The sequence below is a fragment of the Apteryx rowi genome, unplaced genomic scaffold (genome assembly GCF_003343035.1).
Source record: "Apteryx rowi isolate R43461 unplaced genomic scaffold, aptRow1 scaffold_5, whole genome shotgun sequence".
Lineage (NCBI taxonomy): Eukaryota > Metazoa > Chordata > Aves > Apterygiformes > Apterygidae > Apteryx > Apteryx rowi.
Window position 1 is genome coordinate 3814945 of NW_020450760.1, and position 25537 is coordinate 3840481.

The 25537-nt window shown below is 46.2% G+C and overlaps 1 protein-coding gene across 4 annotated transcripts in view; it reads left to right on the top strand.

Annotated features, from left to right (window-relative positions):
* Positions 1-25537, top strand: part of BCL11B (B cell CLL/lymphoma 11B) — a 98271-nt gene that overhangs the window by 9228 nt on the left and 63506 nt on the right. For 2 of the 4 annotated variants that reach the window (XM_026079550.1, XM_026079552.1), the window contains exon 2: positions 5011-5379. In XM_026079550.1, coding sequence (XP_025935335.1) covers positions 5011-5379 — 369 coding nt within the window. The remainder of the gene's footprint in view (positions 1-5010; positions 5380-25537) is intronic. The other 2 variants (XM_026079551.1, XM_026079553.1) reach the window with 1 other exon arrangement.

The window sequence follows — 25537 nt, forward strand, 5'->3', positions numbered from 1 at the left end:
CCTCACCTCTTTCGGCCAGCGCAGCCTTGGACTTTAAAAAAAAAAAAACAAAACTACGAGCAAGTGTTTTCCAGTCCTCTAGATCAGAAAAATTAAAAATCGATGGCAAATAAGCAGTGTCTCCTAATGCAGAAAGTGGTGCCGGTGCAACGTGTAGGCACAAACTAAACTCTGCACCTTGCAGCTGCAGAAAAGGGTCTGGAAACAGGTTATTGATAAACTTAGATGGTGAGGAGCTGCATCGCCCGCTTTCAGAAGTGTTAGTCTTTGTGCAGCTCGGATCCTGACACCGATCTCTTTGATAACCCAGCTAGAGAGTGTGTGATCAGAGCTATTTCCGTTAAGCATGTTGATGTTACAGTAAATGTGACATGTGGGTGTTGATTGAAGGGACATCATTTTCAAGCACGCTTTGGGCAACACCCTGAAGAACAAGTCGCTTATTTGTGCTCCCTTGTGAACTAGGCTGAGCTGCACAAGGTCCAGATTTGCTTTCAAGGTAGCGGCAATTGCACGCAGAGGACGTTGCGTTCGTTACGCCGCAGCACGTGCGCTGGCGCCCGGCCGTGGCGGGGCGCGAGCGGGGCCGAGGCAGCCCCGACCGCAGGCGCCGGGCTGCCGCCGCAGCCCCAGTGCACCCCGGAGAAAGGCGGCCAGAGGGGCGAGCCAGCGCTTCGCCCGCCGGGGCTGGCGCAGGGTCTGCGTGGGGCCGGCGGGCATGGGGCAGGCCGGGTGCCGGCGCAGTGCCCCTCGGCCCCCGCGTTACCCATCTGCGACCGAGCCGCAGGAAGCGAGCGCGGGGAGGAAGGCCGACACGCAGCGCTTTGGCCCGGGACCAAACTGTTCCCGCTTCCCCCTTTCTCTGCCTCCCTTTGATACCGTGTGAAGGGGAAAAACAAGAAAGAGCATAGGCTGACGACTTGTCATTTTCTTTGTACCTTTGGTTCTGCAGAACAATAAAAATACGAGAAAAGAAATTTCCGCAACCTGGGCCCGGCCTCAACCAAAGCCCGTGAACAAGCGTCTACGGGTTTGGCTTTTGAGGCTTTCAAAACGGTTTTTAATAACACTGTCTTTTTCACTATTAATGAGTATGATTTTGAGACACTTGACAGGCAGAAAGTACTTGGCATGCACATTTCTTCTCATACTGGGCGTAAGAATATTGTATGCGTGGGGCACATATGCCGAAACGACATCACCATGCTGAGGCAGGAGTGCTCGTGGCTTTGTGGCAGTGCCGTTATGGAGTTAAGAAAATTGTCCACCCTATTTTGGTATGGTAGACAGAGCGCTCTGAGATGCAGCGTAGAGTCCGGCCAGCAAGTGTAATGCTTTCCAGTGCAAGGCAAGTAACTTAGCTGGTCCAGCTGCATGAATTTCGTGAAGCCATCGAGTGACACCAGTGTCGCTGATGCCCCTCTGCTAAGCCCATCCCCGGCTCTCCGTGTGCTCCTTAGGAAGGCACCGTAGAGCAGTTCGGAGGCTTCCCTGGGTGTAGGGAAGGTGCTGGGCACACCTTAGCACACCTGGAAGAGCCATGGCATGGGTCTGGGCTGGAAATAGCTCGTTTGCATTTTTTTCCTTTTCCCACATAAGGGAGATGAGATATTTTCCGGTCTCCTTTTTTTTTGTATGGCTTGATTTTTCCTTCTTAAAAGAAAAAAAAATTAAATAAATACTCATGAGGAAACACCCTCCTCCCCCTAGACCCAGCTACCAACAAACAGAAATAAAACCACAGAGTTAAATTCAAATGATGTGAAGCGACTCATTTTAAACCCACAGACACAAGTGGAGTCAGAACTTTAGATTGAGACTGGCCTAAATTGCCCCATTGGTATTAAAGGACTCCTTAAACAGCATAAGATCTTGGCTGCTGTATTAACCAGGCATGACCTGATGCGTTATGGGCTGGACTTCCAGGCTTTTTTCTCTTTTCCTTTGTGGGTTTTAAATCTCTCCTGTAATGTTATTTGAATGTAGGTTTTTAATGGCTTAATTGGGTTGTCAATAGGAAGCCTTTTCTTTTTTTATTCTGAGTAAAAAAATGCAAATTGACATGGATAAAATGCATTTGAAGATCTATTCAGTATTTTGTTTTTCATTCTTTTATGTCTGTTTTCCACCTCCTGAATGAGAGAATGTAATACAGCTTTTGCATTGTTGGGTATATGACTGGTCTCATGCTTGATGATTTATTAAGCTAAAATCAGAAATAGAGACGAGTAAAAAATCTTTGATACTTTGGAACCCAATTACTACCGATCACGAGGGCTCCGTGTACCAAGAAAATGAAAAGCTGATTTTCAGTAATGTGAAGACTGCCAAAATATGAAGGAATACCAGATGTTATTTTAAAAAAGTGCCATTGCAGAGTCCTTGGAAAGAGAGAGTGAGAGAGTGTAAGTGAATAGGCATATGTGGATTTAACTAATATTCAAATGAACTGTAGAACTGAAAAGAAAGAATTCTCAGCAGTTTAGCTGTTAAAGCCTCCTTCGTGTTTCCACAGATGCATGGTCAGGACCCTTATCAAATGCAGCAGTTTTGCTATGTTTTCTGAAAGGCACAATTTAAATCACAGAAAAAAAACCCTCCTCACATCAAAAAGATAATAAAGTTGAGATCTATGCTTTTCTTTTTATTTGTTATATATATGCCAAAATTCAGCCTTTGTAATTTGAGAGACATACTTTAATCTGAAAGCTTTACAGGAATGCTACGTGAAACTAGTAACAAGCGTTTTCCCCCTCTGCCACTTTTATTTCTTATGACCCTTGGTTCAGTTCCTATTTTCATGTTGTCTTTTCCAGCTCTTTGTCCCATCTCCTGTGTGTGTATGCGCGTGTGTGTGTCTCCGTGTGTGGGTTGTTTTTTTTTTTAATATTTTGACACTCTGCTCCCCCTTAATAGGAATTCTTCCTAGAAATAGTGTGCACATTTCTAAAGGACCCTTTTCACAGTCCTTTTCTTTTGGCTCTAAAATGATGTATATGTAATTGGTAATTAAAGGTGCAAGCTCTCTTCAATATAAACAATATTGCTCAATGTTAGATCATTAAAGGGAGCCGAAGCACTAAATAATTACCTTTTGCATTGTGACACACTGTTCACAGACATCCGCTCTCTTCCCAGCAGTCCCTGTTCAGCACAGGGTTATGGTTACATTTTCACTAAGGCAGGGCATCTTTTCATAAAATAAATTGGTGAATTAATTATGTAGTATTGTCTTCAAATTCCCTTTAAACTTAGATTAAGGAGAAAAAGGTAATTAATGGTTTTCAGAAGGGCTTTGTGTTTGGTAATCTTGTTGCGAGTTAGTTTAAGGAACTCGAGCCTTCCCATGCCCATCTTCGTTTCCAGCAGAATGGTTCACGCTCGGGCACCTCTTTGGGCTCCCAGTCCTTTTCCCACTGCTGCTGGTGCTGCTGCTTGGTACTCTGCTGTTAGTGAGCTCTGATGCAACTTGTAACACAGCTGGTAGATACACTAATCAATTATTTATTCTGGAAGGGGAAAACAGGGGGCGATTCTTTTTCTAAACTGTCTTTTGCAAGGCTCAAGCATTTTTTTGCTGCCAGGTAATATATTTCACCTTCCACCTCTTGTCTCTTTTCTATGTGCTTTTTTGCAATTTGCTAAAGACCAGGACAAGAGTCCTTTTGTTTTCGGCCAGGAGGAGGACCCAGATCTGGGTTATAACATCTGTTTAGCTTAGGCTCACTTCTCTGAGATACTGCTTTCTCCAAGAAATTCATAAGCAAACTGTTGTTGCTAACAGACAGCATTTTTCCTACTGTTCTTTTAATCCTGATTCGATTATAGGTTTCACTCACTGATTTACATACTGTTAGTTCCTCTGTTTTGTTCAGCCCAAATCCTATAGTCCTTTCAGAGGCAAAACAGCCTTAGGCAAAAGTCAGTGGAAATTTTGCCTGAGTAAAGACCAAGGTTTGTATGATTTGGCAGTTACACAGTAGAACAAGAGAAAACAAACCAAAAAACACATTTTGCCCCAGAAATGGATTGTGATCCATAATTATTTTATAATGTAAGAATTATCTACAAAATAACCATTAAAAAAAGAAGCTCTGTGTGTGATTAATTGTGAAATGAGAAGTTACTTATTTCTTAGAAACTGATTCAGGTCAGTCAGAAATGCTTTCTGAATCTTTTGCGGGTAATGGTATGAAATCCATCAGGTTCATGGGCAAGATTCATACAAAAACTTTTAATAACCTATATAGCAACTGTATAGGTATTTGGCATCAGGCAAATGAGTGGAAGATTTAAGGTTCAGCCAATATTCCAGTATATTAAATAAGTGCCTTATTCTTTCTCCTGCTATATATGCTTTTGAAACCCCTTAACTTCTCATTAGACCATATCCTGCTTACCTTACTCTTGCAAATGGTTTGCCATAGCTTGTGCTAATGGGTGGCCATTTAACCTTGGGACTATCTTTGTAAAGGGACAAGGTGGTACTATTTTTGTATGCTGCAGGGAGCCTGATCCTGCTTCTTCAGAGCACTGAGGTGCTTCTTCCCCTGCTTTCGCCCTCTCACTGAAATCAAAGGAGAGGTTTGGGTGCATAAGATTTGCCGAATGGGGCCTTTGCCAGGTGGCGGGGAGACGCTGTGGGAATGAGAAGGTGGGATACAAACGAGGAACTGTTTCAGAAAGTGACTTGGGGCTCGAACATTTGCAAAATGGCTCTTTACTGATATTCTTGCAGTGCTGGCAGCAGTGGGAAGGAGCTGTCAGGAAAGCTATGCCAGGTCAGCCTTTCCATTTTGTTTCAGGCAGGCTTGGTTGCAAAATATATTGAAATCATTATGGGAGAGTGGAAAAGCTGAAAAATAAAAGAAAGATCTAATCAGGCTTGGCTTCTTTTGGGGGGAGGCTGGGCCTCTTGTGATGCATCCTTCAGAGTCTGTGAACATTCAAAGCAATCTCTCTCTCTTCTCCCCTCGTCCCTTTCCTCCCTTTCTTCTTGTCCATGTAAAGCAGAGGCTGACCATGTGGAACCGGCAATCGCCGACGAGGATGAGAGCCTGGCAATAGCAGAGTCGGGCAGCATCAGCATCGCCGCAGGCGGGACAGACCCCGACTTGTTAACCTGTGGACAGTGTCAGATGAACTTCCCGCTGGGAGACATCTTGGTTTTTATAGAGCACAAGAGAAAACAGTGCAATGGCACTGGTGGTGCCTGCTATGAAAAGAGCATGGATAAGAGCAGCCCTCCCCCCTCCTCACGCGCCGAGCTCAGGAAAGTGTCAGAGCCAGTGGAAATCGGGATCCAAGTCACACCCGATGAAGAAGACCGTCTTCTCACGCCTACAAAAGGAATTTGCCCCAAGCAGGAGAACATTGCAGGTACAGCATGTTTTACACTCAATCAACTGCCTAGGTAATCTTTTAACGAGAGCCCTCTAGAAAGCGCCATGAAACGGAGGCTTCAGTCGCAGGTCTTTATAGGAGCCATCAGTCTGGAGGACCCTCACGGCCACACAGGGATCAGCAGGGTGGCTCACCCCATGTTTAATTCAGGGTAGCTACCTATCTGTGCAGGACAGCTGTCTGAGAGAGAGGTCTCTTCGTCTTCTGGGATAGCAAAGAGCCAGCCTGCACACACAGGACAAAGCACAAGGTTGGGATCAGAGAAGCCATTTCAGGAGTGTCCTTAAGCAGGTAGCTGCGGTAGAGGGATAGGAGAATTGGGTGATACACTGAGTTCAATCCAGTGTGGATACCCTGTATAACAGTCAGACCCAGTGGGACGGGCCAAATCCCAGCCCCACTGAAGTCAATGGAAGAATCTCGTTGGCTCCAGTGGGAAGAAGATTTGGTTCCAAGGGCTGAAGTGGGGCTTCACTGAGTTCTTGCTTGTTCCTTCTGCTGGGGGTAGGTTTCAGCTTCCTTGTCTGAACTACTGACTGTGCCACCTATCCTGGGTCTCTGCAGATTGCTGAAATTGGGTGGGGGACTCTTCCATTCAAATGCACACCCCAAACGGGGCTTTTGAAAGGGGAGACGAGAGCACGAGCCAGCCCAGGTGAGCAGATTACAGGCATTTCTTTTTCTAAAACTCTTGGGTATCTTAGAGAAAGTGGGTGTGTACGTTAAAGTTGCTCCAAGGCAACTGTAACGTGGTGTAGTTAACATTTACTGATCAGATCCCCAGTGGTCTCACTGATGGGCAGGCCCGTGATGGTATCTACCTGCGTGAGCTGTTCTGAAACAGCTCCTGCAGAATGCACAGTGTGGGGCAGCTTCCGGCACGCAGAGCATTTCTTCCCTCTGCAGCCATGTGCTCCTCTGCAGCATAGTACGCAATGCTCATGCTGGGCGTAAGGAAGGCTGTGCTCCCTGCTAGAGAGTGGGCTTTTTATATTACACAGCAGGATATCCCCTCAGCCTGGCCTTTTTGTTCAAGTGGGCTATATCCTTCCCGTACAGAAGACCAGTGGCAAATTGTCACTGCTGTCACTCTCCCTATTTCTCTAGGAATTGTCATATGGGATTAGAGCTGATGGTCCAGGGTCCTGCTTGTAGTAGAGATGTTCCCCCAAGGGGATCCACAGAAGGCCTGCATTAGTTACATGTGTGGTGGCAGAACCTCTCTTTACAATTGAAGCTTAAGAGTTTTCCTGCTTGTGGACCTCCTCCTGCCATTGGAGGTCTCTGATTCAGTCCCCTTCATCTATCATGGGGTTGGGCATCTATCATTGGGCTTCATCATGAAAAGGAAGATCTGGGATTTGAACTGCTGCAGTCTTCAGATCCTCCAGATCTCCTCTCTTAGAGGGCATATGCAACCCATTGACTAGGCTGTTGTCTTCTATGAGTCCTTCATGGGTGCAGTCACCATCTTGGCGTGGGAAGGCTGGTAGCTTTGGGGGCATTAGAAGTGGCAGCATCCTTTGTAGCATTATAAGCAGCCCTGCTGTAAGGCCTGACCCAATCCTTTGGCTGTTGTGAATGTGTTTCCTGGCAGACATGACTCCTTCACAGTATAGCAGCTTTCTGAGGGCTAGATTTCCTTCCCGACTGATGGGAGCAGAAGTATTGAGGACCTTCTTCTTCAGTCTGCTGAAGGCATCCTGAATGGTGCTGAGCACTCTCAAAAGTTGTTGGTCTCTGTGCAAGCCGATGGTGCTCAGCCCTTTCAGAAGATGCCCAGTGCTTAGCAAGGTTGGTCATGAAGACTTATGCTGTAGCCGTAGTCCAGATCTCATCTCTTATTAATCTGTGTCCAAGTTCAGTTGATAATGCAATACTTCAATGGCTATACCTAGCTCAGAGGCTGCCGTTCAGGGTCTGTGAGTCAACACCAGTGTAACTAGTGCCTTTGCCATGCTGAAAATCCACTGGGAGGGGGATGGGACATTCACATGTGGAAAAGGCATAAAAAAAAAAAATAATAAAAAGCCAATCCAGAGCACCTAATCTCTTTCAGACTAAACTGAATATCAAATGAAAATATGTATGAAAGATTTTGAATTGACAAAAATAAAAGCGTTTATCATTTGATTGGCATTTTCTGAGCAGTGCATGGAGATAGGGACATCCACTAAACAGTGCAGTAATCATGCTTTCTCAATTAGGAGCCCAGCTCTGAGATAAAAAGGTGCAGTGTCCTTCCATATATATATTTTTTAATAGCAGCGGATAGTTTTCAATAGTAGGATAAAAGCTTCACATTACAGCCATGGAGAGTAGCCATGAAAAACCCACAGAAGTCATTCACTGGAAAGGCTTTAGTGGGATATACCAAACCCCTTATTTATATTTCAATAGAAAGGCTTTCTGCATTAGCCAAGAAAATCAGAATCTGCATTTAACATTAAAGGTATTTCCCAGTGAGCGGCTGTAGAGCATTGTTGTTAGATTTGTTAAAAAAAGAGACTAAATACGATTTCATAAAAGGGAAACTTAATCTCTAAGGCAGCTTTCTCCCACCCCGCCACCCCCTCCCTTTATTTTTTTATTTTTTTGGTAATAATGCAACAGCCTACAGTATTTTTACTTTATATGTGACGAAAGATATTCTTAGCCTTTCTGTACTGCGACAGGAAGAATGAATTTCTTTATTCCACCAAGAAATATGTAAAATAATCCCTTAGAAGTATGGGGAGATATGTTTGTTCAAAGCATTTAAAATGTTATTTTAATCAAAGGCACAAAACACTCTACATGCTGTGTCAGCTAAAGGAGACCATTACATTTTAACAGCAAATCATGCTCTTTTTCCCCCTTCTAGCTAGCCTCCCCCCCACTTTGAAACTAACTTTTTTTTATCAAATAAAAAGGAGAAAAAGATTAAAGAATAAAAAAAACTTCAGTGGCTCAAATGTATAAAGTAATTTAATATGGTGGAAGCATTAATTATTTTAGCTTAATTGAATTCTGAGGACTGCAGTAGTTGCATTTTTGTAGACAAGCTCTGTTTATTATTTCTTTGTGTAGATTAACAGTAAAGGAAACATAGATAACTTTCAGTTATTTATTGTAAAATAAATGTGTCAATTCATGTGTAATGCAAGCTGTTCAAAGATAATTGAGTCTTTATATTTGAAGAGGGAAACCAGAAATCACCCACTCGCCACTCCGGCTCCCTGAAATATGCTGCCACTGCTGCTGCCCTCAAATAGGTTTCAGCTATTCTCCTTGATCTTGTGTTATTTTTGTAGACCTTCTTACTCGGTTGAAATGATTTGTGCGGCCTTCTGCTGTGTGACTAAGCCGCAAAACGTTACAGCTTCCCATAGCTGAGTGTAGCGAGGGTAAGACGAGCACTAAGCTTGGCTTTGCCATAGCACCTTTCTTCTCTCTGGGTGTGAGGGTGCTTCAGCTGGCACGCCAGGATGCAGCACCTCGCAGAATATTAACTCTGACGCAGGGTGCTCTGGTGTTGTGAGGTCTTTGCTTCTTTGCTTCTTTCTTTCTTTCTTCGTGATAACTCCTCTTCCTCTGGTCACTGAATCCCTCTTGACCTGGTGGCAGGACTCGTGCGGCTGAGAGGGAGGCAGGTAGATCTCAGGAATCTGCAAGAATTTGCATGTGCACAGTGCAAATCTCCAATTGGCATTTCTAGATTTCGGTGGAGACAAAGGCAACTTTATCTCTGCAATCAGCTTTTAAAGACCTTGTGATAATGAAGTCTGTAATCTTTCCCTGACTTCTAACTTGCAAATCCAAGCTTTTCAAGGCACTTTAATTTAGTTACCCCTGTCCGTAAGGTATGTGATAGTATGTTACCTGGCTCTATGAGGACGTGACTTGCTTAGGAGCAGTTTGTCCTGTAAAGCTTTGTTCGAAATTAGCTGACCTGTCTGAAAATCAGTTTTGCCTCTCATACAGAGGCATATGTATCAAGCAAATATACCAGACTGTTGCTCAGCAAAATAAAGTAATGCCAATGAATTAGCTAGGAGTTATCAGTCACTGCTTCTTTTGCTTTATCAGTTGCAGATACTTTGGAAAGTTTTAATACCACTGTATTTTATAACCCTTTTTAATTTTCATATTTATGAGATCTTGGTCATGACCAGTTGACCAGTTCTCTTGGAAGAAGGCCCTCAAGGGTGACTCCTGTTGTCCTTCAGTGGTGGGTATCTCCTGTCCTCCTCTAAGCTCTGCTGGCTTAGCTGATCACCAGTCTGTTCACTAGCAGGGTTCTGTGAAATAATCCAGATTAAAGAAAAAATACCGGTCTGCTTGTTTTTAACCCTGGATTAATTGACAGAGCCCAGGCAATGACCAGAGGAGCAGCTAAACCGTCAGAGCAGAGGGGCAGGGGACCTTGAAATGAAGAGAAGGGAGCCTCCACTGGGAACAGGGACCACTTAGATCAGATCTTCTCCAGCTTCACTGGTTCATCTGATTGTTACCTTTTTCTGTGCTCTGGGCAGCTTACCCTCCCAGACAGATAGCCAGAAGAGCAGCAGAGATTCATTAAGACAGCACAGTTAATTTCTGCAAAGACAGTGCTAGGAAAGGGAGGGGAGTTGATTTGAATTCCTCATTCATCCAGTCCGGGTCGCCAATGCTGGGCTCCATACATTATGTACTTGAACCTAGATGTGCATCGTGAAAAAAGGCTCCCTGTCAGATGCAGGATTTAACTGCAACCCCTGCTCCATGAATGTTCATTTCAGGCTTTTGAATGGTAAAACTGCCAGTGAGAGAAACTAAATAACTTGCATGTGCTGGAAGCCAGAGATAAACACCGCCGCAGGTTGCCATGAAATAGGCTATTTGATATATTTAGAATTGTTATTTTTCTCCAAATTAAGATTAGTTAAATCCATGTGTGTTGTGTGAGTGATTGTTAACTCAATGGCATGGATTATCCTTTTTTCAAATCATGACAGCTAATTATTATTGCTGTCTACTCTGAGACATTCACTTACTTACAATGTACCATTATGGACCCGTGCGCCCATATTAACTATAGGACTCAGACAGCCATCGTGATGCCTTCACACGGAAGGGAAGGAAAATGCAAGACGAAAAACCCTGAGCTTGATCGCCAGAGATGTCAGGCAGGTTGGGAACAGGTGGCCTGAGCGGCGCCGAGCTGGCACGAGGCACTGGAAACCAGTCAGCGTTGGCCGCGCTTCCCTTTCCCAAGCGTGCTGTGGCACCTGATCCTGCCACCAGTAGCTCTTCAATACGGTAGTTCTAGCAAGATTAATTTGTGAAAGGGAGGCTAGGAAAAATGCTACGTAGGAAAGAAGAGTCGTCCAGAAATATGTGGTAACAGAGCCTGAGAAACTTGGGTTACAGTTGAAATGCTTTTTGTGAGGTTTTTCCAGGCTTGTTTCTTCTGTCGCCTCTGCCAGGTTTTGCCTGCTATCAGCGGAGTTACCTGGCCTCCTCGGCCATGTGGGAGATGAGAATCTGCAGCTTTATCGGGTATTTAGCAATGTGTTTTGCTAATTGGTGTACCTGAGCAACATGGGGGGGGACTGGGTGGGGATGCGTGCGGGGGAAGGTTTCAGCCTCGGCTCCTCTGAGAGCAGGGTTTGCCGCGGTTTAATGAACCGAGTCGTTTGCCTCTGGAGACCTCAGCTGAGGTCCTGACTTGGGTCGCGAGGAGAAAAACAAGTCGGGTGATCTCATCCACAGCCCTGTTTGCGCACATGGCCGCGCAGGTGCCAGATAAGGCATGTCGGAGGCGCGCAGCTCCCGTCCGAAAAGCAGAGCGGGCCCACGTGGGGTTGCCCTGAGCGGGCAAGGGGGCTGCAGCCCCGGCAGACGCTGCACGGGGCGCTGCCGTGGTGGCCCCCCTGCCCTCGCACTGCAGCCCCCTCGCTGCTGCTGCTCCCAGGGGACGTTTCCAGAGCGGGGGGCAGCGGGAACTGCAGTAAGAGTGGCAGACTCGAGGTTTCAGCCTGCCAGTGAGACCGGACGGAGACGCGTGTGGGGTCTGCGTGCCGGGGGGTGCGCCCGTGCCGCCGTGCCGCCCCGTGCCAGCTGCTGCCGAGTCAGGAGACGGCGTGCAAGGCAGGGTGAGCGCGATGCTCCACAGCCAGCGGTATTCCTGGAAGTTGGCTGCCGCTGGCCAGGCCAGCTGCTCCGCTGGACGCCAGAGCCTCTCGCCTCGCGTTTCCGTGTGTCTGGCTGGGGGAGGAATCAGTGCTCCCGAGGGATGTGTTTCTGCTCCTGACCGCCGGCGATGCTCCTGGGTGGGGTCAGGGTGGGAGAAACGCGGGGGAAACGGGGAAACAGGACTGAAAACAACGTAGCAGCCTGGCATCCCTTTCCTCTGCGAGGGGACGCGCGGGCACTGCCACACTGTCCCAGTTCCAGGCGTGCACGTGTGTCTCGGCAGCTCTCGTGCCGGCACTTTGCTGTGAGCAGGTAGTTGCACAAGGAGAACCCAGATGGCCCCATAGCAGCCCTTGCTGCAGAGGGGCCTCTTCCGTTTGCCAAGGTGCAGGGTCTCCTGCAAAGGCACCAGTAAGGCCAGTAGTAATCCCAGGAAGAGTTAAAGGTGAGAAACCTGCTTATTATGAAACCCTTTTTTTCCCCTTGCTTGAACTCCACCACACCCATGTGGCGCGGCTCCAATGTTGGCTGTTCAGCCCTCGGTTTCCAGCTACCCCAGGGGCAGCCGGCCGCCCTCCCCGCTGCGGTTTCGCTTTGACGCCGCTCCCAGCGTGTCCACAGCCCCTGCCCCGCTCCCAGCCCCGCCGCTGCAGGCACGGAGACATCTGCGATAGTCAAGTGTGAAATCAATCACACAGGATTTTAAAAACAGACTAAAAAACACTGAGGAATGTTATGCCCTCAATTCTCCCTGCTGGTTTTTGTTTTGTTTTTTGCTCCTCTCACCCTCTTGTTTTTCAAAGTTATTTTCTGCGTTCTGCTGCAGTTAGCTGAACTCCTGCAAAATGGGCACAGCTGAGTAACGGTGCAGGAGGAGGGGTGGCAAGCGGCTGCCGCGAGGAGTCCGGCTCGCCCCGCTCTGCTCCAGGTTCACCTTGGTGTAACTCCCCCGAAATTGGTGGTGTGGTGCCAAATTGATTGGGTCGCGCAAGCAGGCGCTTGCCCCCAGCATGCTTGCGAGTGTGCAGGGTGCCGAACTGGAAGAAGAGAGCTCCCTATTATTATTATTATTTTTTCTCTCTCTCTCTAATCTCGCTTAGTTATAGTCATCTTAGGTTTTACTTGTGACAATACTAGGTAAAACCTTTTCGACAGAAGTGCCGTTTTTCAGGCTGATGAGAGAAGATTTAAGAAGGTCATTCAGTACACATGGCCGGATTCTTTTTGCTCTGAGATGGATGTGTATCTTGAGTAACGTTGTAAGAGCAAAATTTATACATTTGTGTCAGATTTGCACTGCTGTTACCCATTTTTAATTCAGTGAAATGACTCCAGACATTTTCAGCAGTAGAGCCAAATCAAAATGCCACCCAACAAAGTGTTTCTTTGCCTTTTTGGGGACCTCTTATGAAATTACTTGGGCCATGTGGGAGACCAGAGAGAATGTGTATTTCTCTGATAATTGTCGGTATGGAAAGATAGGTAGATTTTTAGTGAACATATGATGCTAAATGATGAAAAGGCACTGGTCAGCTGGTAATTAGTCATTTTTCCTGATAATTTTGCAAGCAACTGTCAGAAACAAAATAAGAGCAGTGCCCAATTATCATATAGGCTAGCTTTGGCATTTGTTTTGATGTGACTAATAAGAATAGACTTGAATGCTTAGTGGAGTATTGACTGCAGGAAGGGAGTTTGCATAAGTTTGCAGGGAAATTTTGCACTGGAATCTAGCAAAAGGAAAGGCAGTTGTTTGGAAGTATTATAACGTGGAAAAGCTGGCCTATAAATACAAAAAGTTGCTATTACTCTCCTAAGGTGAATGAATATTTAAAGGCACAAAAAATGGTTGCTTTGCCTTAGCAGGACAGCAGTGCTGCTCTAGCGTGAGGTAGCCTCCTTTCATGTCTTTTCTATGCACTGTTTTGCTTTCTCAGCTCATGTTTGAACTGCACTGCCTATACACACAGTGACCAAATCGGCTGTGACATAAAGGTTGAACCTTTCTAGGCTTTTTTTGAGATTAGAACATTTTTCTATCATAGCTGGAGAAAGAAAAAAAAAGAAGTAATCATACTTTTTGTACAAGAAAGGCTTGGATTTCTATGTCATGTCACATAACTTCAAAGGGCATAGATCTGGGGCTGAGTTTCAGCTCTGGCTTTGGTGGCTGAGCGGGAAGGTGGGAGAGCGGAGGGTGAGAAATAGAGGAGAGAGGCAAGGTATAGAGAAGAAACTGTTTCTTAACGGACAGCCCAGGAAGCCCAGGGAAACTGGGTAGCTCTCTGCTTGGGAGACGCGTGCGTTCACTTCAGCGAGAGCATCATTTCCAGCCTGGTTCCTTCTACCCGTTCCCTCCCACCCTCCAAATGGTAATTGGTGGGCTGTGCGGTATAAATGTTAAAAAAAAAAAAAAAAAAAAAAAAAGAAGTGGGTGGGTGGGGTATCTAGGGATTTGGTGTCTAAGCTCAGGAGTTAAGCCGGAAATCCCAGAGATGTAATGAAAACAAAACGGACTTTTCACTCGCGCTGTGGCATTCTGGCAGTGAGAACGCTTTCGTGAGCCAATGTTTTCATTGTAGGTTTTCTCGAGAGAAGTAGTGGAAACGAATCGTTAACCCCTTAACAGGAATAAATGCGGTTGCTGCAGCAGGGAGAGCAGAACGTTCTTGGCTCTCCGTTGCCACACTGGAGAGCTTGGGGGTGTGTGTATGTTTGTGTGTAGCGGGGAAGGTGGGTAGATACCGCTTGTAAGAACTTTAATAATCTTAATGGCAGATGTGAAGTGGTTACTTAGTGGTTGTTGTTTTTTCCTCTTTGCATGTATGCCTTTGCACGAAGATTCAAGCATGATCAGCACAAACCACTGCTGAGCCCGACAGCTCTTAAACTCGCTCTCCTCGCTCCTCTCTTCTGGCATTTAGAAGAGTATTTCTTGAGCAAGAAAAGGGGGACACTACTCTTTGGTCCCTCAGCAGAGTCATAAAAGCTACAGATGGAAAAGGCCTACCAAGCAGCAGATTCCAGTTTTCTTGGAAAGTGGAAGTACAGGATGTGTGTGTGTCGCAGGCATGCTACTTATATATCTTTAAATGTCCAACGACTTGGACGGGATTCAGCATTACAGGAGTAAGCCCCTTCATTAAAAATGAGGGGGTTGGGGGAGGAAGGGAGATGGGAGTGATTAATCTAATTTAACTTAACAGCCACTTTCAGTGAAGAGATTGTGTACCCCTGTCCTCCCGGCTCTGACTAGACTGCATTTTATTTTGGATACTTTATTTCACCTTTTGATCAGGGCTGGTGCTTACCATATTTCTCTCTCCACTCTCTCATTAGGGTCTTTTATCTACATGTATTCTTGCAAGCAGCATAGAGCATCAGCCCCTGCTCTAGCTAAAGAGTATCTAATCTACCCTTTAGCAACTCGGAAGAGCAATTAAATCATTATACACCTTCCTGGTGACCTAGATCCTCCGGTCCAGTCCCTGCATGCAGGTTCTGGGAATCGGAGTGCTCTGCATAATTTGGGCGTAATTGCATAGCCGCTGCAAGGGGCTGCATTGCTGCAGCTGACCTTGGCCCGTGCGTCTGGCCTCTGAGTAGATGCTTGCTTGCTTGCTTTCCACTTTGACAGCTTCCCCCCCCTCCGCACGCCATCCCCTTGCTCTGCCCCAGCCCACTCCTTGTCTATTCCCGTCGTGAAAGCACCGTGCCGGAGAGGTATTTGTGAATAAAACTGCCTTTGCAATGAACAGGGGCTAAGGAGAGCGTCTGTTCTCCTGTGCTTCCCTGCTGGAAGGGGGAAAAAATAAAAAGGAAAGAGATGCTTCTGAATTTCTACATTTTTTTATACCACACTGCTTTCGTAATGGTCATTTAAACAAGGTAGAGTGGTGGGGGAGGAGAGAACAAGACAAGACTGCAGACAGGGATTAAACAGCCCTGTTCTTCTTTTCAGACATTTATTATTTTCAGAGTCAAACCTGTAGCCAGCTAATATAACTGTAAAATCTCCTTTGAATTATTGGCAAGGCACTCTGAAGTCTTCTATTGTAGCTGACGTTCTTGTGTGCAGGCGAAATCCAGATTTGAATTTAGCACCTACTTGTTTTATTTTCTTTACTAAAACAACTCCCAGCTCATTTTTTTCCTTTCAATACCCCCTTTCGTTTCCCGTTTTCTAGAGTGCCCTATTACTAGCTCATAAAAAGAGTTAGAAACTGAAGGGAAGTTTCCTGAGCAAGAAGGAATTTTTTTTTTTGGCCTTTTTTTTTTTTCCCCCTATGGCTTGGCCTGGAGCCAACCTGTCTTTCAGCAAGTAGCGAGCCCTTCCAAGTTGAAATTTATAGAGCAGAGTCCAGGTTCAAGGGCTGGAGCCCGCCAACAGCTCCAGCCTCTTTGTTACTGATTAATTCTGCAAGCAGTTCAGCTGGTTTGCTCACTTCTGCCTCCTCTTCACAGCACCGCATCGCTTCCGAGGCGGCTGCCGCTGCTTCCCCCCTCCTCCGCTTTTCAGCAGCACGCTCTCCCCTCACTTAAGACCCCCCCCCGTTCATTTTAACCCTATGCACTCCAAAGTGCACCACAGCAGCTTTACAGTAAAATCAAAAAATCCTTTGCCTCTGCATTTTTTTTTTTTAAACTTCTTCCCCCTGCAGCTAATTTTAAACGTCTGGAGCTTCCCACTTCACTTCAGCTCATATTAGCGATTGCTTCTTGGCATCGTTTGGAACCAAAGTTCCCAGGTTTTAATTAGTTTACTCAAACGCACGCAGCGGGGCAAAATAGTTTCTTTCAGCTTTACCTGCAAAGGATGTTTCCTGTCCCAGCGAGGGGGTTTCCCTCGTGGAGGGCTTTGAAAGACAGAAGTTTGCAAGTGGTCTCAATATGGGGCCCCACAAGAGCCAGTGTGGGAGGTGAGGGGGAGAAACAGCAGGAAGAAAAAAGGAAAAGAAGAGTTTGGGAAAGTACCTTAAAATGAGGATGGTCCCAATCCTGCAACAACTCAATGTCAAATCATAACCTTATTGACGTCAATGGGAGTTTTGCCATTGGCTTTAGCGGAGCCAGGATTTCATCCTTAGCCTGTGCCGAGCTGTAGGTACACAAACGGTCCTCCTGCATTCAGCGGGATTACTGATGTGCAGAAAGTTAAGCATGTCTGTAAGCGTTGGCAGGATTAAGATCTGTGCTGGTATTTTCAGACCAAGTGAAATGCATGTGGGAGGTTTTTAAAGAAGAAAGTGCATGGGAGTTTTAAAAAAGGAGAGTATATATGAGCCTGCCATTTTTAAGTGCCTTGGGGAAAAACCTGGGTTGCTATTAAAAATACCAAAGGACTAATGTGTTACTAATTGTGACACAATTAAGTTCTTAAAAGTATTCGATTGTGAGTCCCAAGAAAATAAAAAGATGAGGATGAATAGCCAGAAATTCAGGCCTGTATTTCAGTTCAAACATTTCTTTTTTATTAACTAGAAATAAAAACAAGCCTAGAGGTTCAGTTTATTGTGCATCTTGGTTATTCTGCTCCTAAAAGTCTACTTTTAAGTAGGTTATTTAAAGAATTAAAAAAGAACAACAAAAAAAAGAAGCTCAAACCCAGTAGCTGTCTGAGACCCCTATATGTGGCTTTACCACAAAGCTCTTAAATTCTTGTTTAAACATTTCTCCAAAGCTGTTACTTAGGAAATAAAAATGTGTGCTGTTTGTCTATAGCAGATTAAAAGTTTACCTTTAATGTGACAGCTTCTCAAATCTAGTGTCGGAAACATGTGTCTATTTTATAGTATTATGAAACAGGTCTGAACCAGAAAGAATATATTTAACTAAGAGAGAACAAGATAGAATTTGTGGCTTTCTTTCTCTTTAATGGTTTATAACCAGAGACCTTTTCTACGTCTGCCTCAGAAACTTTTGTGCATACAAATGGCAAGCACATGTAAACCACACTTTGAAATTTAACAGTTAACCTTAAAAAATCTTAAGTTCAGCAAAATGGAGCTTTTTTTTTAGTCTATGGACAGCTCTTTGTAATGATCTGGCAGAGGAATCTAAAAGCTTTTTTTTTCAAAACATTCATAATTTCAGCACTGGAAAACTGAAACACACACAGGCTCTAAGAAGGCTTTCACATCTGCCTCAGCCTGTGTGCTGATTCCCTGGGGTCCCATTTATAACAATCTAACAAGATAGAATCTGCCTTTGAGTATCAGTAAATATGGCTAAAGATCACAAAACTGTACTCATAATTGTTCAAGACTAAAAGGCAGAATATAGTGTTTGATTAATGTTTATGGTACAGGGCTTCTTTGCGGAAAGAAGATAAAACAATCACCCCCCCAAAACCCTAAAAAACCCAAGCCCCCAATCCAGCCCCCTCACACTTCACTAAAGAATGCTACCCTCATTTTGCAAAGTTCATCATTTAAGGTGACGCACTTTATTTTTGATTTTGAAGTTGATTGAGGAAACCCGATTGGAGCTGTTTCTTGAAAGAGATGCATTATGTACTTCTCCGTTACCAGCGTTAATACACAGGAGCGAAAGACATCTTAGCTGGCCACCAGAAATGTCCACCAGTGATCCTCCAGGGCAGGGATTTTTTGACAGTGATCTTGGACTGGCCTCATCCTTTCTCTGTCTCCCCTGTGGATGAGGACAGAAATCCTTGGTCTGCAGTGCTCCTGATCTGACAACTAGCAACCATTAGAGATATTTAAGCAGGGAGAGCTTGTGGATGCAGTGGTGTCCATAAGAGATCCCTGGCAAAGGCACCTGCTTGTGCTGGAAGGACTGATGAGCTCTCTTCCAGCGCCGGAGCCTTGCTAGCGCTCATCGCAGGCTTTGCTGAGGGCGATCGGCAGCTTGCAGCAGAAGTTAGATAGGTGGGGTGTTGCGCTGGCGTGTAGTCTGTCCGCACTCCGTTCGCAGGAAGCTTGGGAACTCCTATTGTCTTCCCTGTTGGGAGGCTTCCCTGCTGTCTGGAAAGGTTTATTTTTTTGAGCAATAGTGGGTGGAGAATGCAATACAGATGGATCTGTTTCTCTCTCTCATTAGCTCTTTTAAGACACTTGTTTAAATGTGTTCACTTAGCTTTTCAAGTGGTAAATGTCAGTTTCAAATATCACTGTTTAAAAAAAAAAAATTGCTTTTTGAAAAAGCCCAGGCCAGGACTTTGTTAAAATGCTGGTCTAGAAGTGGCGAAGATGACTCCGGATATGCACAAAGGGGAGAAGATGTGGGGAAGAGTTTGTGCTAACTTATGTTCAGGGCTGCTCCCTCTCGGAGGCTTCTGCCGGTGCAACCCCCCCCACCGGAGTCCTGATGGGGGGAAGGCAGTGTGCCAAAAGCGAGGGTGGGAGAGCTGCCGCCGCCAAGTGGGAGGAACTGCTTGGGGCTGGGGGGTGGCTAGGGTGCCCGGAGGGTGTGCTGACTGAGGCATGGTGGACTTCTAGAGTTAAAATCCTGTGTTTTAAGGGACAGGTTTAGGGTGCAGAGAGAAAACCTGGAGGGGGAGATGCATGCATTTCCCTGCAGAGCTTGGTTCTTATCAGAGGAGACAGTGTGACAGTTCTGGGTGAAACACCAACTTGGGTAAGCAGAGCACTTTGCTAGCAGAAATGCCGCCCCCATTAATTACGGAAGGACCTTTGCACTTCTAAAATCGTGCTCAAATACTTCTGGTTTCTACCCACACCACGCTCCTGTCCCTGCCTTTCTCCCAGCAGTAGCTGTGTGGTGGCAGTGCCTGAGTAGAGCCCCAGCAGTGTCATTTAGCCCTTCTCGAGGGCAGGTCTGGGTGGCTGGATACCTAAAACACAGGGGACCACCAGCCCTTTCTCTAAACCCACAATCTCACCTTCGTCCCCCTGCGTGGAGCAAGGCCAGGAATTTTTAGTGCTCATCTGGCTAGTTGATGTCACTTTTAACCCTCCCATCTTTTTGCCAACACCAGCTTTAAACCGCCCACATGAGATATGCAGATACGCGCTCTCATTTCTCAGACGAGGCAGAGAGATGTGAATGGCTTGATTTTCCCAAGTGCCTGGCTGCGTCCGGCAGGGCCCTGGGGGAGCCCGCGGTGCTCAGCACCGCTCTGGATGAGGCCGCGAGTGCAGCGGTCCACCGTCGGTCCACCGTCGCGGCAGGGAGCGGGTGGCACAGCGGGGCCGCCGCCGAGAGAGCCTGCCCTCCGCTCCGCTCAAAACCCTACCCTTTTGTGTGCGCACCGATACTTCTGAGCAAGCCCAAATCCCTCCGGGTTTCGGGGCTGCTAGCAGGCTTCTGCCCGCCCTCCCCAAAGTCCTCAGCGCGGCGGTTGCATTAAACAAACGCGAAATCGCAGGCAGGGCCTCGGGCCGGGCCGCGATCGCGCCCTTCCCCTGCCGCAGCCCGGGCACCACCGGCAGGGGTGGGTGGAGGATGGGAGCTTCTCCCGGTGCCACTTCCCAGCGCCTCGGCAGCCTCCCTGCCGCGGGCACCACGCCAGAAGATGGCTTCTGCCTCTTAATTGAATAAGGATCTAGGGGAATTTCACTTGCCAGCCTGCGATAGGGCCCTTCCCCAGGCGGGGGAGGAAGGCGCCCCCGTCGCCCAAGCCCCGGCGTTGGGTTCCTCGGGCGGCCCCTGGCTGGATCCCGTCGGAGGAAACGAGGAGCCTGGCTGTTCACGGCGGCGGGGTCGGGATCGGGATCAGACCGGGCGTCCTCGCCTCAGCCGGGAGTCAGGACTCCTTCGCGCCGCGTCCCCGTAACTCCTGCGCTGAGGAGGAGGAGGAGAGGGGTGGGGGGGGAGGAAGAAAAGAAAAGATCTGTGACAAAATCCTGCGACACCCACGTAAATATTGTTTGTATGAATTGGGTCCTTCATCTTTTGTTAGCAGCAGCTTGTTAATTAACAGCAGATTAGTGCTGCTTTCTTCTGACACATGAATATATTTTGGGCTAGAAAATACTTGTACTCAATAAAACTGTGTGACTGAACAATTCAGAAAGTACCAGCGGAGCGCCGTAATGGATTCCCTTTTTATCCCCTCCCCCCCGCCTCCTCCTCCTTCCCTAAATGCAAGCAGATTTCTGCAGTCTAGTGTAGAAGAGACATGTTAAACACAGCTAAATAAATCATGTTTACTCTTGGCGTTCTTGGTAGTGAAAAATCTGTTGGCTGTTTTTACTTCCTTATTTCTCAGCATTTGCTTCCTACCTGTTTTTGAGTGCGTGCCCAGAAATAGTAGTTTTGTCAAATGAGTGGATTATGCCAACCAGCAGTTCTCTCTGCCAAGGAAGCTGCTGGATCGCAAAACCCGGTGACTTCTTTTTTTCAGTGACACCGCGATTCTCCCCTTTTGCCCCCCACCCCGATATTAGGATATAAAATAAAAGTATTAAAATCTTCAGAATGAGAAAACGCAACTAGATCCTGGCAGTTTAGGATTAAGGATGTAGGAAAACTAAATGATTAAGGAAACTTGAACTTCTGTTACAGAAGCCACCTTTTAAAAAGACTGTTTGTGGAGGTGAAAGCACTGGAGAGAGCAATAATAAGAACCAGACATTTTTCTTTTCTCATTATCATTGCTTGCGCACCCCCCCGTGGGTGTGGATTCTGTTTCGGTGGGTTTTATTTCTACGGAGAGCTCTACAGCTGGGCGGGAAAGGTACATAAGCCTCTATTTTAACCAAGTAGGCTTGTGTGCTTGGCTGCTGCAGACTGCAGGTGATGCTGGCTCGTTACCCTGGTTAACGGGGCTGGAGCAGTGTCCGTCGGTGGGCCAAATGCTGCTCCTCGCACCTGCTGTTCTTGCTGATCCCAGCAAGCATTCCCTTCCAGGGAGGGCTGCAGCAGGGGCTGAGCGCCCTTTTGGGGGAGACCTGCCCACCCACGCACAGCTGTATTTACCTTTGGGGCATGTCTGATGCCAGCAGGGGAGCTGCAGCGAGTGGAGGTGAATGTGGCCCAGAAGGTAACTCCGTTTCCAAGGGACAGACACTTTCCTGGGTATTAAGCAGTCGTCTCCAACTTCAGATAGCAACTTTTCTAATCGTATGGGCATGGTCCCATTCTCCTTTATGCTGTTACCCTGGATGTCTGCGATCCCAGATGCAACTGTAACAAGGATCAGAAACCTTGCGGACTCTCCCTGTTTGATTTTAAAATTAGAAAAAAAAAGATTCTTTTTCCCCATTAGAGCTTTGCATGTGTTTACTTTTTGATCACAATGGAGAGGCCTTATCCCCTCTCCAGAGGAGCTTTATTTCTGCTTTCAGTGGGAAGAGGGATCTGGCCTGTGATGAATATTGGCGTTTCTGTGGTTTATCTAAAACCCCACTGCTGTTGCAATCACGGCTGCAGGCTGGGTGTGTGGAGGGCTGCGGATGGCGGGAGTTCTGCTGCCCCCTGTGCTGCTGAGCGACCAGGCTGCTGCGTGGCTAGGACGGGGCTCGGGAACCGGGCACGGTCCTTCGCTCAGCGATGTGTCCTTGCGTCTTTACGGAGCTGGGTATTTGCCATAGATTATTAGTGCTGTCAATAACACCGTGTCTTCAGAAGCCAAATTAATTCCTTCTTCCACTTTACTAAGTCCAAGAAATGCCAGAGCAGTTTCAGAACAAGGGAAAAAATAAAACAGAATCAAACTTTGTATGTTATGATTCCTCTGAATTTCTGGTGGGAATACTCTGTGATAGAAATGATATTTCCACGGAGGCTTCGGCTGCCAGTTTGTTTAATTACATTAAATAGTGGTATAAGCCTCGGCAGAACATAAACCTCTGTTACAGCCAGTCATTAGAATATTGAATCATAAGGAATAATGATACCAGTGCTAACGCGTTATAACAGTCTTTATTATATTAGTGATTGGAGTGTTATTTAAAAAATAAAGTTTGTTGTGGTGGTTTAGGTGTGCATGCATATTTTTTCTGATCACCTGTTAAGAGATTGAAGAATAGATTTAAATTTATTACAGGGGAATAAAAGAGACGCTTAGAGGAAGAATTATTAGATCACTGCTTGTGATTTTACAATTTGATTCTACTTGTACTTAAAGGAGGTTCATAACACTTACTTCAGAAATGCCATCCACATGTAGAAAATCAGGGTTAAAAGGACTACTTTGTTGAAACTAATTACAGCCCAGTTCAATATCTTTAGTTGGTGACATTTTAGGGATTTTGCTCATAATGCAAGAGGTTATAGAAAGATTTGGTTAGATCACTAAGTTCCCGTTTGAGTATACTGATATTTGCATCAAAAAACAAAACAAAAACCCACTAGCCTTTATTTACTGGGGTGATAAGTATGAATTTAATATAACTTCCTCATTCGGAACATGGCTTTAAGGAATGTCTTTTGCTTCACCTTGGTTTGTACATATCTGTTTTGTTCTCATTTATTTTTATAAATATGCTTTCCTAAGTAATCAACTTTGGCTTCCATTTCAAGCAGACCTGATAGTAAAAAGCCTTTTTGTCTTGCACTTTTACCTTATGAAGAAGGATGCTATTCTGTACAAATACACTGGTGAATTAGGAGTTATGGGAGAAACTGGTCCAGAGAAAATAGACCCATGAAAGAATGCCCTGTACTCAGAATGGTTCTTACTTTCTTGTAGTTGATTTTACTCTTAGTAGTTTCATGTCATATTGAAAGGAACAAGGGGTTATTTTTACTGTACTCGAGATTTACCTCTCCAGGTAGGGTTCTGTCATCCTGTATAATTAATACTTGTAACAGGCCAAATTCTGTTTGGATTGATGTCTTCAGATAAAACTTTTCATTGTGCTATTTAGCAGCAGGATTGTGCTGCAGGTTTGCAACTTGCTTCCTTATGCAAATGAAATGTCGATTCATTCTAGATTATTTCCCTTTTTTAACTTACATAATAGCCTGAACTAGATTCTTTGGTTGCTGGTTTATTTGTCTGCTTTCTTTCCTTAATCAAAACCAACTTGTTTGGTTAATTTCCTAGCATCTTTTCTATTTAGAGTGCATTCTTTATTTACTAAGTTGTACTGTTGTCCAGTAAATTGAGGAGTGAAGCTGAAGATCCTCAGGGTTCCCCTCGTTTGGTGGATTGTTTTACAATCTCCAGCTGATTTGCTCTGCTCATTTAATTTGACAGTTTCAGTTATCAAACTTGAGCCCACTTGTACACACATGGCTGCAATGCTTTTCCCCTGGGAAATCCAAAACTCAAAGGGAATCCTCATTTTAAAAATCTGTTGCCTTTTTGTTTCTTAAGATTGCTTGCCCTGCTTTGCTTGTTTAAGTTTGCTTGGTGTTAGTGAAATGCTCTGCTGAATGTGAACAGTGCTCTGTGCACAAGGGCAAATCTGCAAATTATAAATGTGCAAATTAATGCCCCCCCCATGCACACATACTCTGTTAAATTACTTGTAGCGTAAAGCATTCATCCACACTAGACAGGTAAACCGTTTTTCACATTGAAATTCAGCACTTATAAGGTGCCTACATTTGCATTGCTTTCGGCAAGGGGTGAGCCAGGAAAAACGAACTGTGATTCTTTCCCAGAGTTAATTGTGCTTGTATATTGATCTGTGTTTTGTACGGACCTTGACATCACCTGATGGCTCTCCTTCCATTTCCAGCAGTGACAGAGTTAACAGCGCTGCTGTTTCCTATATTGCTTGTACAGAGTGTTTCTAGTTTCCAGGACACTTGACAAAATCAGGTTGATGTCCTTAGCCGGTTTTCACAGATGGGGAGACTGAGGCACGGAGAGGCAGAGTGACTTCATCCATCCATCTCTTTCCTCAAGTTCCCTCAGCGTCCAGGAGTTCACTTTGCTACCAAATAGTTGAAGAGCTCCTAAAGTCTCACTTCTGCCTAATGCCACCACTGATTTTTTTTTTGTGTGTGTGTGTGTCAGAAGGGGAAAAAAAATTGAAAATATTAGTAGAAGGCAAAGTTTGGGGCAAGGAAGACGTGCTCATCTGAGCAGCAAATCCCTGCTGTCGTCCCCTCCAGGGGCCGCGTGCTGCCCGAGGACGCTTGTGAGCGGTGCAGGGTGTGCAGATGTGACAGGGCTCAGTCCCAAGCGGCCGCGTCGGAGGTGAAGCCCATCGGCGTTCCTGACTCCTGGTTACCTGTGCTCTTCCCTGGCCAGTTTGGCTCCTTCCTGTTAGCACCGTGACCATAGTCTCGTGGTCAAGCTCCCAGATGATTGGGAGGGGTGTTTCTCTCTGGCTGCTTGTATATGTTCTTTTGCCTTCATGACAATCCTTTGAAACAACTCTTTCCATCCGCTGAGTTCCTTTATTAATTCCAGGGCCTGTTAAATTGCTGTGATCGTCTGTTTGGGGTGGTTATATGTTTTAATTATATCAAGAATATTTGCTGGCGTATAGAAATATTCACGGTATAATCAGGACAAAAAAATTTAATCCCCACAAGGATTTTTATAACTATCGAAGCTCCCCAGGACTTAATTATAAGAGTTGGGGACCAAAGTTGGGAAAATTGATGAACTGTTTATTGTCAGCCCTTTATGCCTGTTGGAAAACAAACCCCACAGATCAGGGTGATTATTGTTATTTGTTAGTTTAGTGCAGTGGCTGCGAGACGATCCGGCTGGGATGGGGGCCCCGTTGCGCGCGGCGCCGGCTGCGTCCCACGGAGGGACAGGGACGGAGGGAGGGAAGGGGGAGCCCGGCCGCGGGAGGCGGTCGGTGCCGCGGGGCGGGCGCCCCCGGCCGCGGGGCGCTGCCCGGGCGAGGCAGAGCTCCCGTTTGCTGGGCCGCGTGTGCGCTGCAGCGGCTTGGCGGCGTGCTGCGTTCGCGGCCCTGTCGCGGCGCCGGGGCCCGACGCGGCCGTTATTTCCCCTCCTCTCGCTCCGGGCGCGCTCTGCGGCGGGCACCGCGGGGAGGGGGGAGGGCACCGTGTGGGGGGAAGCGGGGCCTCATTCAGCCTCCGGGCCTCGTTTTCCTCATAGCCTTAATCAGGATAAGCGAGG